This window comes from Anas acuta, chromosome 23 (genome assembly GCF_963932015.1).
Source record: "Anas acuta chromosome 23, bAnaAcu1.1, whole genome shotgun sequence".
NCBI classification, from domain to species: Eukaryota; Metazoa; Chordata; class Aves; order Anseriformes; family Anatidae; genus Anas; species Anas acuta.
Genome location: NC_089001.1, coordinates 2,284,775 through 2,301,746, shown reverse-complemented (window position 1 = coordinate 2,301,746; position 16,972 = coordinate 2,284,775). Strand labels below are relative to the sequence as shown.

The 16,972-nt window shown below is 47.1% G+C and overlaps 1 protein-coding gene across 1 annotated transcript in view; it reads right to left on the bottom strand.

The window, feature by feature from the left end:
* LOC137843735 (zonadhesin-like) overlaps nucleotides 1-16,972 on the bottom strand; it is a 36,266-nt gene that overhangs the window by 11,133 nt on the left and 8,161 nt on the right. Inside the window, exons 15-40 of the mRNA XM_068659317.1 lie at nucleotides 16,319-16,474; nucleotides 15,772-15,892; nucleotides 15,158-15,372; nucleotides 14,615-14,866; nucleotides 14,343-14,534; nucleotides 12,406-12,555; nucleotides 12,161-12,264; nucleotides 11,449-11,666; nucleotides 9,766-9,986; nucleotides 9,430-9,576; nucleotides 8,603-8,767; nucleotides 8,217-8,368; nucleotides 7,830-7,998; nucleotides 7,482-7,590; nucleotides 6,834-6,979; nucleotides 6,342-6,467; nucleotides 5,984-6,163; nucleotides 5,583-5,807; nucleotides 5,157-5,283; nucleotides 4,842-5,041; nucleotides 4,013-4,225; nucleotides 2,949-3,094; nucleotides 2,276-2,403; nucleotides 1,298-1,430; nucleotides 869-1,001; nucleotides 323-475 (exon numbers count right to left, since the gene is read on the bottom strand). Of these exons, the coding sequence (XP_068515418.1) occupies nucleotides 323-475; nucleotides 869-1,001; nucleotides 1,298-1,430; nucleotides 2,276-2,403; nucleotides 2,949-3,094; nucleotides 4,013-4,225; nucleotides 4,842-5,041; nucleotides 5,157-5,283; nucleotides 5,583-5,807; nucleotides 5,984-6,163; nucleotides 6,342-6,467; nucleotides 6,834-6,979; nucleotides 7,482-7,590; nucleotides 7,830-7,998; nucleotides 8,217-8,368; nucleotides 8,603-8,767; nucleotides 9,430-9,576; nucleotides 9,766-9,986; nucleotides 11,449-11,666; nucleotides 12,161-12,264; nucleotides 12,406-12,555; nucleotides 14,343-14,534; nucleotides 14,615-14,866; nucleotides 15,158-15,372; nucleotides 15,772-15,892; nucleotides 16,319-16,474 (4,281 nt within the window). The remainder of the gene's footprint in view (nucleotides 1-322; nucleotides 476-868; nucleotides 1,002-1,297; nucleotides 1,431-2,275; nucleotides 2,404-2,948; nucleotides 3,095-4,012; nucleotides 4,226-4,841; nucleotides 5,042-5,156; nucleotides 5,284-5,582; nucleotides 5,808-5,983; nucleotides 6,164-6,341; nucleotides 6,468-6,833; nucleotides 6,980-7,481; nucleotides 7,591-7,829; nucleotides 7,999-8,216; nucleotides 8,369-8,602; nucleotides 8,768-9,429; nucleotides 9,577-9,765; nucleotides 9,987-11,448; nucleotides 11,667-12,160; nucleotides 12,265-12,405; nucleotides 12,556-14,342; nucleotides 14,535-14,614; nucleotides 14,867-15,157; nucleotides 15,373-15,771; nucleotides 15,893-16,318; nucleotides 16,475-16,972) is intronic.

Below are 16,972 nucleotides of genomic sequence, written 5' to 3'. Positions count from 1 at the left end.
CTTTGACCCACTTCAGTTAGGAGAGCTGCTGGTGGTCTCAGCATCAGCTCCTTTGAACTGCCCAGCAGTTTTGCTACCCAGCAAACACGCTCTTCTAACAGAAGGAAATACATTATCTGTAGCCTACAGAAATCCAGTCAAAATGTAAAAACACCAGATGAGTCACTGGCAGAGCCTAGACTAACGATGAGGAATCCCTTGAAGGCAAGACAGTCTGGGAGGTGAAGAGATGTGCTCGTACATGCAGCACTACCACAAGTACAGTCACTGCTCTGAACGCTGATATATCCACAACGAGCACACAGACCAAAGCAATACTCACTGTGAAAATCGATCCGAAGCTGGAAAAGGATTGTGTCTCCTGCTTCCAGACATACCAGTGGGTTAGGGACGAGGGGCAAAGCATGGGTATCTTTGAAGAAAGCCCTCTGCTCTTTATAACCTTTCTGCAGCACCTGATCTGATGAAAAATTGCCTGCCACAAGCAAAAGAAAAAAAAAAAAAAAAAGAAAGCATCAACTCTGGAAAACAAGCAGCATGTGATAACACCCAGCCCTTGGCAATGCAGAACTCTTTTGTATCTGTGGATGGTTTGAGCACACAAGCCCAAATTCTACTCTAAATGACACTAGCATGCACCAGGATTACACTGGAATTGAGAGCCAGCACAGATATTAACAGATTTGCCACCAAATGAAGTTTACTTTTCGCAATTTTGGAAGGCCAAAATCAACCTAAAATCTTAGTTTGACAATAAATACCCTCTCTGTGCCAACTTGCTGTCCTCTTGCTGTGCAGACTTGAAAGTAAATCGACAGCTGAGCCTGGCTGGGATCTCAGTTCACCCTGAGGAGCTCTCAAACCTTACCTGTGAGAAATGCATCCAAAACGTCTGTGCTGGAGACAATAAAACCTAGCACTCCACCAGGGCTAAACAGAACCAAATGCACTCGCTGGCTCTTCTGCACATGGTTGTCTGGGCCCAGAACATTTGCCACCTCCTGTTAAAAGCAAAGGGGAACACTGATCACTGACAGGATCAGCCCTGAGCTCAGCCCCTGGTTGTGATCACACCTTATATTCAGCTGTGCAGACGGCTCTAGGGAGGTTTTTCGCCACAATTCTGGAACTGTCATTTCTCAGGAAGGCAGCATCCTCTGGGCCATGAGACATAAGGAGCCTCCCTTCTGTCTGCTCACAGCTTCATACCTTTCAGTAACATCAGCCCCCAGGGGCCTCTTCATGTAACTGTCATCTCTAAGGGCTCTCTCCAGGCTCTCACACGATCCACACTTACCCTGACTTCTCCCTCATTCATCCTCAGAAGCAGTTCTCTCTTGATGCCAAATCTCAAGGAGATCCGTGGGGCTTTCAGCAAACACAACTGGTCACAGAGCTCCTCCGCTGAGACATACTGCTTGCAGTGACATCTGCACAGCAGAAAAAAGGTCCTGACTACTTATAATCCATGAGCAAACAGCTACAAAATACTGAGGGTCAGGCTAGCCCTGGTATCTTACAATCTACACAATGAGTGGACCTACTCTATAGTCATGGAAAACAGGATAAAGCAAACCCGCAGTCCATCTCAACCAGTACTGTGTCTGTTACTCAATGCTTCTTCCTTAGCACAAGGACCACACATGATAGGCCAAAATGCGATAGCCCCCTCTCTACCAGGGATTAGTTACAGTCTGGAGCAGAGGGTCATGTATCCCTCCCCAGCCTTCTGCCTTGATGAAATGGTTGAAAGCCACAGAGTATAATTGTAACACACCAAATCTCTGTGCTATGCATGTCAGGAGGAGATTCTGCAATACAGGAGTTCATTCATGAAGAGAAAAAAAAAAAGCAGCATATGACAAGAACTAGTTTCAATCAGCATTAGAAGGGGGGGATAAGAACTGGTTTTGATTCTGTTGTAACTCTAATAAAATCATCATCCACTTGAGGTGGGCTTAATCTGAGATATGTGGAAGAGTTCTCCCTCAGAAAATGTGAGCTTTATCCACTCTTACATCATCAGTCGGTAGTCACTCTGTTGTTTCCATCCAATTACATAGAAATCACTAGGTAATTTTAAATACACACGAAGAGGAGTGAGGCCAATGAACGAGGACTGAAGGCCAGCATCTCCGCACAAAGGAACTCCAACAATGGAAAGTTTCTCAAAAACACCTCCACAGGTCCTACCCTGGAATTACCTCATGGGCTCAGTAACTTAGCCAGCCAGAACTAATCGTGAAGTGTTTCTTAATGAGAGGCTGAGACTTACATGCCCAGCTCTGCATTAATCTCTCCACCTGCAGGCCCACAGGATGGAGAGCAGTCATATTGCTCGGGAAAAACGCACTGGCGCGTAGATGCCAGACGAACCTCTCCAGGAGCACAGAGCTCGTCCACCTAGAAAAACAAGACATCCAACCTGTGAAACCTGACAAGCTCTAGTGTTTCAACAGAGAAGCAGCATCACTAAAACCTTCCACTCATCACTGGTTTTCAACATAATGTCAATCCAACAAGGGTTGCTAAATGACAACTTGAAAAGCATGAAGAAAGATCACAACAATTTCACTTTCCATCCAAATTCTTCAACCAGCCCTAATGAAGGTTTCCATAGTGAAAATACGGAGGCTTAAATTCCTGTATCTGGCACCTGAGGTGCTTAGCTGCTCCCTGTTGTCCTAGCACCCAAGTATCTTTTGCCTCCAGCCCTCAATGAATTTAACCTTGCGAGATTCTGTGAGAGAAGACAAATGCCATTAATCCACAAGGAAGGGCCAAGGGTAGTGAACAAAACAGCTGAATTGCTTGCTTGCGTCTGCAGCAGCTCAGTGAACTGAACTCAGATCACACACATCCACAGCCTGAAAACCAGCACCGAAAGCATCAAGCTGCTCTCCCTCTCCCGTGTGTCATGCAATAACTGTTTTGAAGCCAGGTTTTACCTGAGGTAGGCAGTCCTGATCGCTGTTGCTGTCAGGGTTTTCCTTGCCTCGCTCATCGTAGTACACGTAACCTGCCTGGCAGATACAGGAGGCATCTGAGTGCTGGAAAGCCCGGTTCAGCCCATGGCAGGTACAGCTGGTAGCACCTTAGCAAAGGGTTGGATGTAAAGTGGAAGTCAGGGTAAGGAAGATAATTTGCAAAACCTGTGCCCACAGTAAAGGAGCAGTTCCTGTGCTGAATACTCTGGCTAAATCAGGGGTTTTAGTCGCACCTGGAGTTTGCTGTCCTTCTAGCATGGCAGAGCTAAGCCAACAGGAAAGCCTGCAGGAGCCAACCTGTCCTTTGCTCCACCAGCACAATCATTGCACCATTTGCTGCAGTGTCCATTTAACAAGAAATGCAGAAAGGCCCAGCTGGGAATTGAAGCAATGGTGTTTTACCAAGCCCTGTTAATGTGTAGGTTAAGCCACCAGCCAGGATAAGGACTCAGCCAAGGCTGCTGAGCTCCTGTCTGCAGTTTATCTGTGCCTCAAGACTCCCAAAACCACTTGGCTTGAAATGCTGGAAGAATACTGCACAACACATGGAGTAAAGGATATGCATTCTCCACTGTACTTAGCTTCCTCCCCTATGCTTTTTCAGTCTTTTCCTGCTTTATTACGGTCCCAGTTAGACGTGGCCATAGTGCCCAATTTTGGCTCAAAACCACAACTACACTTACTGCAAGCTCTGCAAAGGCAAAAGTACTCCACTGCTTTCAAAGCAATGATAGAGCACAAATTAGTAGGGCTGCTCATCTATTCCTTCCTTTGAAGGAGATGAGATCAAAACCACTTGGCTAATAGAAGATAAGAGACAAAAGAAAGCTTTGAAACGTCAATCCTCCTTCTTCCAGGTGGGACAGGAAGAGTAGCTGGGCATTGTTAGTGCACACAGCATCATGAGGAACCCATGTCTTGCAGTCCATGGGGAAACCACATCAAGGGATCACTTTTCTGGGCGATTTTCTTATTAGATTTTCTTTTAGCTGCAGGGAAAGTTTCACTCACGAACAGCAACTCACCAGGCTGTGACGAAGAAGAGCTGCCGCAGGGAAAACAGGCAGCCTGAGCAGGAAGGTGGTTGAAGGTGCCAGCAGGACAGGCCTGACAATCCTCTATTTGCTTTGCAAAGTTGTTGCTCCCATGGGTCCCTGGGGGACAGGGAAGGGGGGCAGATGCCAGGGGAGGGCAGTAGTAGCCACTGGGACAAGACTTCTCGTGGTAACTTTCACTGCCTAGAGAAAGCAGTGGGGTTATCTCAGATACAGACACTGCTTACAGAACTGAGCAAGTGTTAAAAGACAGACGGAACCTCCCTTATTTGTTCCAGTTATACATAAACATGCACCTTTATATGTTACATGCAAATACATAAAAACACATACGGACACGTAAAATTAAACACCATTCAACATTTTCCAATTTAATCTATTTATATTTCAATGTCTTGACTTGTTTGTTCCAGTTCTTTGGACAAATCCAGTGGCCACAGTGGGCAGGCATTTTCTCCTCCACGCTTTACAGCATGAGCTAACACATCACTGAACTTAACAGAGGATTCCAACCAGTAGAGACCTCAAAGAGCTTGTAAAGCTATTCCTCCTACCTAGAAGGATCCATGCAGCACTGGCTGTCACACCGCAAGGCTTGAACACCTAGGTTCACACTTCCGATAATATCTTAATTCCTGGTCTCGCAGCTGAGTCACAGAATTGGAGGAAAAAGATCATCCCCTCCACCCACACCAGGGATGTAAAACTGTAGAGGATCGAGAGCTTTGCCCATACAAAACTGAGAGCTTTCTAGTTACAATTCAAACTACTTGTACTACTTCTTAGCAGCCCCATTTACCTTGTGGGCAGATGAAGCCTGCTGGGCAGGGCTGACAGGGGGCAGCGCTGGCAGAGACGTTCCGATAGCTGCCTGCGTCACAGATTCTGCAGAATTTCTCAAATGAATCCCTTGGACCAGGCAAGCTGAGGGCCATGAATCCTCCTTCACAAGGCAGTGGATGGGCACTGCCTGGGGGGCAGTAGTAGGGAAACACACACCTGGAAAGCAAAACAAGGCAGGAAGAGAGGAGAAAAGTCTCTGAAAATGTTCTGATTTCTGGACTCAAAAAAAAAAAACTTAAAGCTGGCTCCACCAAACACATGAAGTACTTACAGCTGCTCAGGGCTATTGTATGTTGATGAGCCTTCAGGACAGAAATATCCAGCAGGGCACATGGAAGGCACGGCTGTGTGAGCACCACAGTATGACCCAGGTCTGCAAGGCTTTGGATTCACTGAACCTGGGGAAAAAGGGGAACCAGTGACTGATTTGTGTGACATTCCCAGAACAGGAGGGCATGTGTTGGCAAGACAGTGAGCCATGGAGCTTTATTAAGTGTTACTATCCATAAAAACTCTACTGTTTCTATTGCTTACAAAAGGACAGAGATCCTTTAGAAACCAATTAGTCATTTAGCATGAGATGCTAACACACCTGAGTATCTAGCCCTGGATTACTTATGCCCGCTGTGCACTGCTCACCTATCTGGACTCAGAAAAAGACGGAAATAAAGAAAACCAAGATGCATGGTTATATCACCTGCTGGGCATTCAAAGCCAGGTTTACAAGGTACTCCTTGGCTGTTAGGTAGCCCTGTGTGCGCTGGGTCTGGGCAATAGTATCCAGGTGAGCAGGGATCGCACTCTTCCAGTGATTTTGCACCAGGCTGGCTCCTGGAAGTACCAGGTGGACAAAGGAAAGCGTCCCCTTTACCAGGGCACCAGTATCCCAGGGGGCATGGATAATCCTCAAACCTGGTCAGACCTGTTGGGAAGAGAAAAGAATGAAGAAAAGGAGGCTGAATGGCCGGGAGGTGTTTTAGAGAAGAGCTCTAAGCTCTCTGTGAACATGAACTACCTCTCCCCTTCCCTATCTCGTCTTGGGGAGTTTTGTAATCAGCTCCAGTGGTGGGAGAGGGTGGGCTTTCATCTGGCACTTACCTGATAAAGGGCAGTGATAGCCCGGAGGACACGGCTGGCAATCTGCCACACTCTGAGCTCCGGGGTGTTTGCGGTAAGTGTGTGGAGGGCATTTCTGAGGTGCCAGGAGACTGCTTTGGTCACTGACGTTACCTCCAAGGCAATAGTGTCCTGAGGGACATGGATAAGCCTCTGAGTCCCCTAACAAACAGAAAACCAAGCTTTAAGGAGCCATCCTTTCACTGTAATTGACTGTAAAGGACTGTCCCACAGCACAGTATCTGATACCAAAGCTAGCCTGACCAGATTCAGGGATACGTACAGCTCTCGTGAAAAGCAACTCTCATTCCCTCCCCCTCATCATTCCCCCAAGTCCCACCTGCTTTGCACCAGCGGCCGGGTGGACAGGGCAGGCAGTCTTCTTTCTGCCCAGCCCCTGGAACATCTCTGATAGTATTGGAAGGACATGGTATGGGCACCTCTGAGCCCTCCAGGCAATAGAAACCTACAGAAATAGATGGGAAAGAGAGGAAGGTGAAATACAGAAGCCCTCCAATGGCAAAAAAAGGATTCAGCAAGAGTCTCCTGTTGTTGTAGGATGACTATCACACAACTGTTAGGATTCTGTGCCTATAGAGAGCCAATCCAACAGCCTTCAGACTCTTCTGGACTGGCAGCTTAGCACCACAAATTCAAGGTGGTGTATTTGGCCAGGAACAACTCTTTGTTCAAACGACGTAAGAGCAGAGGACGCTGATGAGCGATGACAACTTCTAAGCAAGTATCATGCAAGGTAATAGATGCTCCCCAGTTAGAAATAGAAAAAAACTCACTATTCTACAATTTATACACTTCTGAGAGTCTCCCTTACCTGCAGGACACAGCCCAGCACACACCTGGCCCCAGCGGCATCCAGACAGAAAGCGCCAGGAAAAGCCAGGGCCCTGTGGAGCAGACTGCGAGCTCCCAGCGAGGCAGAAGTAGCCAGCAGCACACTTGCCCTCCAGCTGCCCATGCCTGGAGCAGAAAGAACAGGACGAATTTATGTAAGACCTGCTGATAATGACTTGGTACGTAAATAGAGAAGCTGTTCCACTGATAAGAGGGAAAAAATAGATCCATTTTTTCCACTTAAAAAACCATGTAGGTGACTGAAGTGAGCCAAGCACTTTTGAGTTCAAGTTCCACAAACGTGGGCAAATTGCTTTACATGAAGTTGTGGATGACTTTCCGGATTATTTTCGTGTTTTCACAAACACTACCCACATCTCTCTTTCAGATGCTCCTTTACCTTTATTACATCATGGCAATGCCAGACTGCTTCGAGATCTCTCTCCAAATTCACAGATCCAACACCTCTGTACCCAAAAGCTGTGTCTGGGCTTATACTTAATTATTTGAGAGAGAGAAGGTAGAGAAGCTGGGAGGAACTTAGCATTGACTTATCAGCACAAAACAAGGATGCCTAAGTGCTTAAGACAAAGTGAAAAAACACCAGATTGAGATGAACAATCACTACCTGCAGTAGTGGCCAGGTAAGCAAGGCAGGCATTCCTTCTCACTCCAGAGGCCAGTCATGTTTGGAGGAGTAAAGGTGCCTTCAGGACAGGTCTGAGGAAACCGTGTGCCTGAAAGGGAGAACACAGAAAAAAAAAAAAAAAGTAATTGGGAAGACCTCTGTGATCTGACGTGACTCTGGAACCGCATCAATGAGTAACAAAGGGAAGGCAGATGGCACTATGTCAGATTTGTTGATTGTCACTTCCCCATCCCCTATGCTACAGGAAAACACACACGGGGCCTGTACAACTCTGGGGACTCAACGGTTTGAGTCCTCAGCATAACCAGCGTGCCAGCTTCAGTGTACCTGGGGGGCAGTAAGAATGAGGTGGACAGCGCCTGGGGTCTCCTGCCACCAGGTCCTGGCAGTAGAATCCTCTCTGGCACGGAATGCAGGACGCAGAGCCGCTGGCTGGCTGGTATTCCCCAGGAGGGCACGGTGCTGGCTGGGCTGCCCCTGACTGGCAGAAGTGACCCTGGAAATGACAGAGAAGGAAGAGGATTGCATGGAGATGGTGGCAAACTTAGGGGATGTGTCAGGGTGAATCCCAGCATTACCAAAGCCTGGGGTAACACTCCCTGGGAATGCAATCAATATTTCAATCAGGCACGTCTGCCAGCAGTGGAAGACAAACGCCTCCTGCCCAGAGCTGGGACACACCGCTTTCACAGCCCAGACATCACTCTGCAGTACCTTAGGGCAAAGGAATGCTGTGGGGCTGAAGGAGCTGAAGTTTGCTGGGCAGTAAAACCCCTCAGTACAAGGTCCTGTTGGAGAACTTAAACCAAGGCTAGCACAGAAAGACCCAGGATAGCACGGCACACAGCTCTCTGGAGAGCTACCACCTGAGGAAGAAAGAAGAACTCCAGATCAGTGACAGCAGACATGGAAGCATCTCCAGGACAATCACAGTTTCATAAGCATTACTTGTATGGATAACACATCGCCGTTATCAGGCTTGGCTGAGCGTATCAATAACCTGCAGTGAGCAAGGGGCAGCCCTGCACCACAGCTGCCTGTAACCAAGTCCCCCACCACTCTGGACTACAGGAGAAACCTGGGGGTGAAGTCATGCTCACCTGTGCTGTTGTTCAAGGTCCCGACCGGGCAAGCAACTGGGAAGGGAGTTCCCTCTGGACAGTAGTGCCCAGGTGGGCAGGGACCGCTGAGGGGGAACCCAGGAGTCCCGTGTGGAACAGCATCCGTGGCTCCCCCCTCACAGTAGTACCCAGCTGAACACAGACCTGCCATGGGAGAACAGAGGGAGTAGCTGTGGCACTGTGGTCAATGAAAAGGGTGGAAGCACATCCTCAAAACCTCAGAAGTCAGCAGATAAATCAGAGGAGAGAAGTTGAAGCCCGTCGTTGTCCTGTGTAATCATTCTGCTGATGCTCTGCACTGTTCATCTTTGTTTCATCTCCTCTTTTCCCCACCACCTATGCCGTCTATCACTTCCTTTCTTTACTTGTACTGACCTCAACCAGTATTTTTTATTATCTAAATTCTCTAACTTCTTCCTCAGATTTTGTTTCCTGTGAAAAGAGTTCTGCCTTTCTTCTCTTCGTGTGTCCCACCTTTGCATTTTGGCCCAGTAACAACAAAAAAGAAAGTGGTGGGGGAGGGATGAGTGGTATTTAGGACAGAAGGGAGACCTGTAAAAACATTAAGAACAAGGAAAGAGGGAAAGCAGAGAAAAACTAAGGGACAGTAAGGGAAGTAATGCAGGAGGAGCCCAAACACCCAGAACAAATGCTCAATTAAAAGAATGAAACAGAGAAATGCCTGATAGGAACAGGCAGGAGCACCCTCCACTACTACCTTTGTTCTCTGAGATATGATTTCTACTTCCCTGGATTCCTTCAGCCCTGAATCTGTGACCCCCCCTGGTGCTATTAATCAGACTCACCATCAGGTTCCCAGTTAGCATCTCCTCTGCAGTACCTCCCCACAGGACACAGCTTACAGGCAGCGAGGGCCAGGGCCCCCTCCAAGGCGTTCAGTGTCCCCTCGGGGCAGGGCAGGGGAGCAGCAGTCCCTGCTGGACAATAGTAACCTGTGCATGGAGAGGTGAATGAAAACTGCTCAGAAAAGAAAGGAGCAAGTGGGAATGACGACTTTGCTCTGGTTATTGGCAAATATGGCATTCCCTGGGGTGAACCACTGCTATGGGCAGGCAGAAAGAGGTGTGCATGATTGTTCTGATTGCATGAGAAGGGTTTTGCTGCACTCGTGCACTGCTTACCTCTGGGGCAGCTGAGTGGCTCCACGGTGGCAGCACTGCTGCAGGCCATCCCAGCTGGGCAGGGGAGGCAGACACTCGCCCCAGGCATAGGGCTGAACGAGCCAGGCTCACAGGGCAGCTCTACTCCAGTGCCAGCAGGACAGTAGAAGCCACTGGGACATCTGTATCCATGAACCCCATCCGAAGGGCAGGGAGCAGAGCTTCCTTCCAGGCAAACGTACCTACAAGGAGAGAATTCAGTCCTGAAACACCAGGCTCACAGCCCTGCTCATAGATCACAGATGTGGGAGGCACTAACCAAAATCCAAGGGTCTGCAATGCTAAGAAACATCCCTTTAAAAATACATTTTATTTCAGTTTGGCTAACAACTGTTCCTCCCCTACCCCAACCCTGCAGCTGTAATTTACTGCCCACCTGAAAAGCCTAGTAAAAAGGTTTTGTTTGGTTGGTTGGTTTGGGTTTTCTTTCTAAGCTGTCTGGAAAGTCTTCTCATTCTGGAAGAAAAAGACTTTAACAATTAAGGTTTCTATTTTATTTCAAAACACAGGGCCCAAGTGTTCAGTTCGCGCTGTTTTTCCTTAGTCTCCTTTTATCTTTGATCTTTTTGTAGGTCTCTGCCTTGATGTCATCTATTTCTGCATTGACTCTTCCCTTTGCCACTCCTCTTCCACACACTCACAACAAGTAAAGATGAGGAAATATTTAAAAAATATTATGGCTTCCAGAAGCTAAGCAACAAGAAAATGAGAGCCATGGTCCTACTGTATGCTGCAGATGCAGTTTCTAAAGAAGAAACAATTCCTAGCCCTTAAGACAATGACTGAGTGTAAAAGGAACAGCGTTAAGCAGAACAGCAGAGCTGCCTGTCATTTATTTCCCCACAAGCAAGACCCACTTCTTCCTGAAGTTAAAGGAATTCCTATGAAGGCTTAACATTTAACCAGGATGTGGTAAACACCTCTTTTTCCCAGGAAGTTTGGTCCTGTGACTAATTATTTCAGTTCTTCCAAATGTAGCCCTTTAACTTTAGGAAGTTACTTCTAATCTGAGTTTAGTTTCAGCTTCTAGCCAGATTAAAACTGCATTATGATTTTCTCTAGTAGATTGAAGGGCTGTCTGCTATCACAAATCTTTCCCTACTAAATCCTGTTACACCACGCTGAAATCACTTCTAAGCTTCTCTTTCGCAGATTAAATGAACCGAGCTTCTGCAGCCTCCTGCTCCAAGGCGTACTGGTGAGATGGACAAATGCTAACAGCACTTTTCTGCTTGTGTTACGCAGGCCAGGACTGCTGGCTTGCCAGTGGTTATTGCACCACCTCGTGGGAAAGGAGATAAAACACAGAACAGGGAAAAGGATGCCCAGCTCAAATGCTCATCAAGTGTAATTATGAGGCTAAATAAGGGTTTTGTAATAAACTGAACCTATGAGAAAAACAGTAAAAGACCATGTATAAGGCTGGGACAGAATGTGAGCCAAACGTAGAGGGAGAAGGAATAGCTTTGAGGCCATTCAGTGAGATCACAAGCAGATGCTGTATGGCCAACCTGGAGGGTTAAAAACAAAGTCTTTGCAGTTAATTAATCCTGAGTATAAATATTTGCACACAAGAGACTGCTTTATCCTACAGTAATGCCATCAGCTGCATTTTCCCACTAACAAGTGACTTTCTCACCGCACCCTGCATTACACAGCGACGTCTGAGCCAGATCAAACAATCCTGCCCCACTGCAATACCGTCCTGCTGGGCAGGGCTGGCACTGCTCCTCTGCCTCCAGGCCTGGGACAGCAGAGAAGGATCCAGGAGGACAGGGCAGGGGATACCTTGTACCACTGGGGCAGAAATGCCCGACAGGACAGATGTCATTACTAGGCACACCTAGGCCAGCAGATTCTACCTGTGTAAGAAAAAAGGAGAAAACAGAGAAAGAAAGGAAAAATATTATTGAAACTAAAATTGGCACCAAATACTACAGAGATAGGTTCTGGAAAGGTTATGTATGAGCTGAGTCCTACAAGATTTCTGCCACTGAAACTTCATGAAGACACAGCTGGCATAAAAAGGTCGCTGGAAGTGTTGGCTTCTGAGCCATGGCTATCTGATCACTGATGCCGTCGTTTGGAAGAGACCATGGCACACTCCAGTACAATCTACAGAAATGGAGGTCTGGCCAGAAGTTGTTAGCAGGCAGCTCCATGTTCCAGCAGATGTTAAGAGCAGAACATTAGGCTACCTGGGGAGCTCTCAAGGGCAGCAGTAGCGGGCAAAAGTAACTCTATAGAGAGCAGTAATACTTGGAAAACATTACACTAGAAGCTGTGAGATTGTGACAGTCCAGTCCTTGTCCCCAGGAACCTAGGCTTACTGTGCTGCTGCCCAGCACTCACTCACCCTGTGTTTGAAGGGCGCTGGGCTGGTGGCTCCGCTGGCACAGTGATAACCCGAGTAGCAAAATCCAGAAGGCTGGGACAGACCTGGTGCTGAGCAATACATGCCTAAAACGAACAGAAAAGCAATTTCCATGAGATGGCTTGCACAGAAGACTGGTGGAGGAGTCAGTAACATGAAGGGAGAAGACAATTTCCTGAACTATTCCATATATTCCCCTGAGTTTCTCTTGCCATGTCCCTGCTTACCTGCTGGGCAGGGCTCACAGTCAGAGCTGCTAGTGGCACCAGCCCTGGGGCCAAAAGTTCCCTTCGGACACGGATGCTGTGCACTGAAGTTGGTACCTGGCAGACAGAAGTACCCAGCAGGGCACAGCTCAGGAGTACGTGCTCCAGAACCTACGACACAAAGGAGAGCATCTGGCTCAGGAAATATTACAAGACATGACAGGCAACATCGTTCTCTACCAACATATTCAGTCTTCCTCCTCCTATCTTAGTACAGCCAGACCCAGGACATGGGATTCATCATGTGTATTCTGATGCAGTTGTTCAGATTCCTGTTGCGGTAATTGGAGAGAAACAGCACTTACAGAGGAACTGCGCTTCAAGTGCGATTCATCTCACCCTAAGGCAGACATCTAAAATAAGAAGGATGAATTGCACCCCAGATGTGCCTCTTTCTTTCCACTGACTACAGAGGGAGGACAAAAATCTAGCTCAGATTCAGATGTCTACAAAGGAGCGGTCTTAAGTTTTATTAGAGTAATCCCATCTAGGGAGTAGAACCATGCCCGTGCAGTTATATTTCTTGTGTTTCTTGTTGCATGCTTGAGCTGCCAGACAGGAATAGCTTCATTGTATTTTCCTGGGCACTGAGTTTCTCTCCCCGCAGAGAGGAGAAGGAGTTGGCTTCAGCTTACTCTTTCAACGACAGCCTCAGAGTCTTAGAAATCTGTTTTGGCTTCCGTCCTTGGCAGAATCTGATGCATCTGCCTGCCCAGTCCAATCCACCTAACACTTAGCAGAACCTTAACAGAAGTAAGGAAGCTACAGCACTCAAAATCCATTTTGTCCCACTAAGTCTCACAGGAAGACTCAGCCCTTAGTGCCATGGGATCCCTTTTTATCGCAACACACAGCTCCCTCGCATTTCTTAGGCTGTTCACAGAAGAGTCCAGCTGGGCAGAGTTTGTGCAAGTCCTTCCTCTCTCCTGTAACTGATAGATCCTGTTGCTGCATGGCACAGGAAAGGCAGATGTTGGGGGGCAATAAAAGTCACATAGGCAGCAATAGGGAATGGGATTAATAGCCAGGTGGACAGTATTAGCCCACAGAACATGGTCGTTTGGAAGTGATTTTTCCCAGTCCTACAACCAGAAAAGCAAAGTCTTCAATCATCCTTTACTGATCGAAGACAACAGGAAACCTTCATCTCTTGAGAGAACAACGTCCTTCAGCATATACCCTTAACAGGCATCAGAAAGCAAGAATTCTCTGAAGTTCAGCCTCAGACAAAGAACATCTTAGCAGACAGGAAAGTCAATTCTGATTTATATGCCTGCAGGAAATTATATGCCTGCAGGAAACATGGGCTTCCAGTTAAAATGCTCAATCATAATTTTGGAAATCTCAGTTGTGGTTCCAGCTCTGCTATAAACTTGTGTAAGCTCGGTCGAGCCATTTCCTCTCTATCGCTTCTGTTTCCCACCTGAAAAAGGAAAAGCCTCTTTGCCTCATGGAAGGGGCAGGTGAACTTAAACTACCAGAGTGACCTCAAATAAACATATTGCACAGACAGATTGGGAGAACCTCTGAGAAGGAGCAGCTGTCTCAGAGCAGAGCCCCTGGCTGCTAGCCAGTACCAAGGACCTGCCTGCCTGGTTATTTTCTTTCCCTGAGGGGATGACTATATATAAGACATCTAGAAAGGGTGTCTGAGCCAAGGAACAAAGAAGGTATAAAGAAGGAACAAAGAAGGTCTGGGTAACCTGAGACTGCTGCAGAGAACTCAACAGAAACGTTGGAAGAGAAATGGTTTAGGGCATTTATACCTGGTGCACGTCCTGCAGAAACCTTCATTAACCTAAGAAAATATTGTAAACGATAAACTTGTAGAGGGTACTTAACTCATCTCACTTAACGTTGTGTAACCCCAGGTCTCAGGTACGCCAGCAGACACTCACCACTACAGAAATACCCAGCAGGGCAGAGCTGGCAGTCTCTTGAGTGCCATTTTCCACTGTCAGCGTTGAAATGCCCAGGGCTGCAAGGGACTGGGGATTCAGAGCCTTCAGGACAGTAGGAGCCAGGGGGGCACTGCTTATGATCCGGCTGCGTAGATCCAGCATCACAGAAATAGCCAGCATAACACAATCCTGCAGGAAAGAAAAGATTCAGCATTAGGGTTAAGCATAATATTAAAACCAAAAAGATGTTAGATGCACATGATACACACCAGAAACACTGGTCAGGCCCTCTCCTCGGCAGAACTTCCCCCCAGGGCAGGGCAGGCAGGCGTTAGGGTAAACCATTCCAGACAGAGGCAGAAACGTGCCAGTGGGACACGGCTCTGGCTTGCTGCTGCCCAGTGGGCAGTAATGGCCTGCTGGACAAAGGCCCCCAGTCTCATCACTGACTGGGTTCGGTACCCGTGCCTCTGAGGTGCAGTAATACCCAGGCAAACAAGTACCGCTTGGGGATGTGAGTCCTAAAGAGAAGAAACACAAGATCAAATAAGTCAGTGCATTGCCTAATTCACAGCTTCTGGACTAAAGAAACCAAACAAGCCTCATCACTCAGAGTCTGCTATCTGTGAGCACCTCTGTTATTTAAGAGCTAGATCTACAGTCTCCATATTTTCTAACAAAACTGATTGAAAACACTTCTTGAAAGTCCTACAAACTGCAGACAGAAGGAAAGTTCATTCATCAGTGGAACTTTTTAACTCTCCTAGGTACACCACAGCTAGGACTGTATTTAATCCACACGTGATCCCTACCTGCACTGGAACAAAAGGTGCCTCCGGGACAAGGTTTGCATTCTCTCTGATTTCTTAGTCCAGTTTCATTACTGTAGGTCCCCACTGGGCACGGGTACTGATTGTAGGCTTTTGTGCCTGAGAGGCAGTAATACCCGGCTGGACAGTCTGTTGGTTTGATTATCCCATGGGAGTTCCCTTGGAGATCGTCTGGGTGGTCCTTTAGGGCACAGAACCTAACAAAATAAATAATTAAATAAATAAATATCTGAGTACTGCCTCAGACCATGCTTACCCTCTGTTCTAAGGGACGGAGAAACCCTTTCTACACAACAGTGAGAGTCCAAGATGACAAGCCAAATTACTTGAAATGACACAGAGAGCTGAGATGCAACCTGTCAGGGCCATTTTTTCTTTCACAGCAGACACACCTACCAGGACAGATCTTCTGTCTACACGGGTTCAAGTACAGAAAATGACATAATAATGGGAAAGGTGATAAAAATACAGGAACAAAAAGCACAGCCACGTGTATCAAAAGATGCATCACACAGAACAGCCTAAGGCAGACGGAAATAGACCTGCTAATTCCCCAGGAAAGCATCAAGATGAAGGAGCAGATCTGTTCCACTTACATTCCTGCTGGGCATGTTTCACACTGGCTTTTACCAGCCTGGTCCTGATATTTCCCAGAGGGACACGGTATGGGCTCAGGGCTGCCAGAAGGGCAATAGTGACCCACTGGACAAAGATAGTCTAGGAGGAAATAAAGAAGGAATACATCTAACATAACTGCTCTGCTCATGGCCTGGAGAGCTGTATAGTGTCATAGGAGGAACCACCACTACAAATCTAAAACTGGAAGGCTTAAGATAAAAGTTTTATAAAAATCAATCGATCGATTAAACAAAGAAACAAACACACACCAAAAAAAAACTACCCCAAAACACCACCCTGGGTTTGTTAAAAGCCATGCTGAACATATCTGAGCCCCAAGGCCCATGCACAATTACCAACTACTTAATTGGTGTTACTGGGTAGAATTTTTGGAAAACATTTTTTTTATTATTATTTAATTAGCTAACCATTTTTAAATGTAACTTGAAAATTTAAGCAGAGGTAGATTTTAAAATCTTGCCATCACAACTCCTTTAGGTAAAGAATGACCCCAAAGAGTCCTACCTGAGTGCTGACCAGATACAGAGCCCTCTGGGCAAAACCATCCCTCTTTACACAAGCCCTCTGGGGAGCTCTGACCACGCTGAGAACAGAACCACCCTGGGAAACAGGCCTGGCAATCCTGTGCTGCCTGACCACCGCGATAAGCCAGGAAGGAGCCTGAAAATAGACACCAAAAGCACATTGTCCATTCATCCTCAGCCCTGCTGGAAGTGGCTATGGAGAGAAGTACAGGTTTTTCACGCATCAGCTTTCCAGCTACACTAGCCCCAGCCACCTCTCATGTAAGATGCCAAAAAGATGCTGGCTAGGAAGGAAATCTAATAATCCTGCATTCCCATAAGAGACAAGGCAACGGTGTACAGCTGTAGGTAGATGGCAGTGTTCCTATGAGAAAAGGCTGTGAGAGGTTGGTCATGGGTGCTGGCTGAGGTCAACTCCCATTTATTTCTGGTCCAGGCACAGCAGAAGTCACTTGCTTAATATAACTATAGATTTAACCAAGGAAGAAACAAGCATCTAAGTCTTTCTCATTAAATTTAATTGGCAGTCTCATTAAAGGTAATGTTGGAGGACAGCTCTCACCGTGCAGGGAGAGCAGCAGAGACTTACATGTGCTCAGCTCACCGTGGCTGTGACCTTTCCTTCAGGATGGCT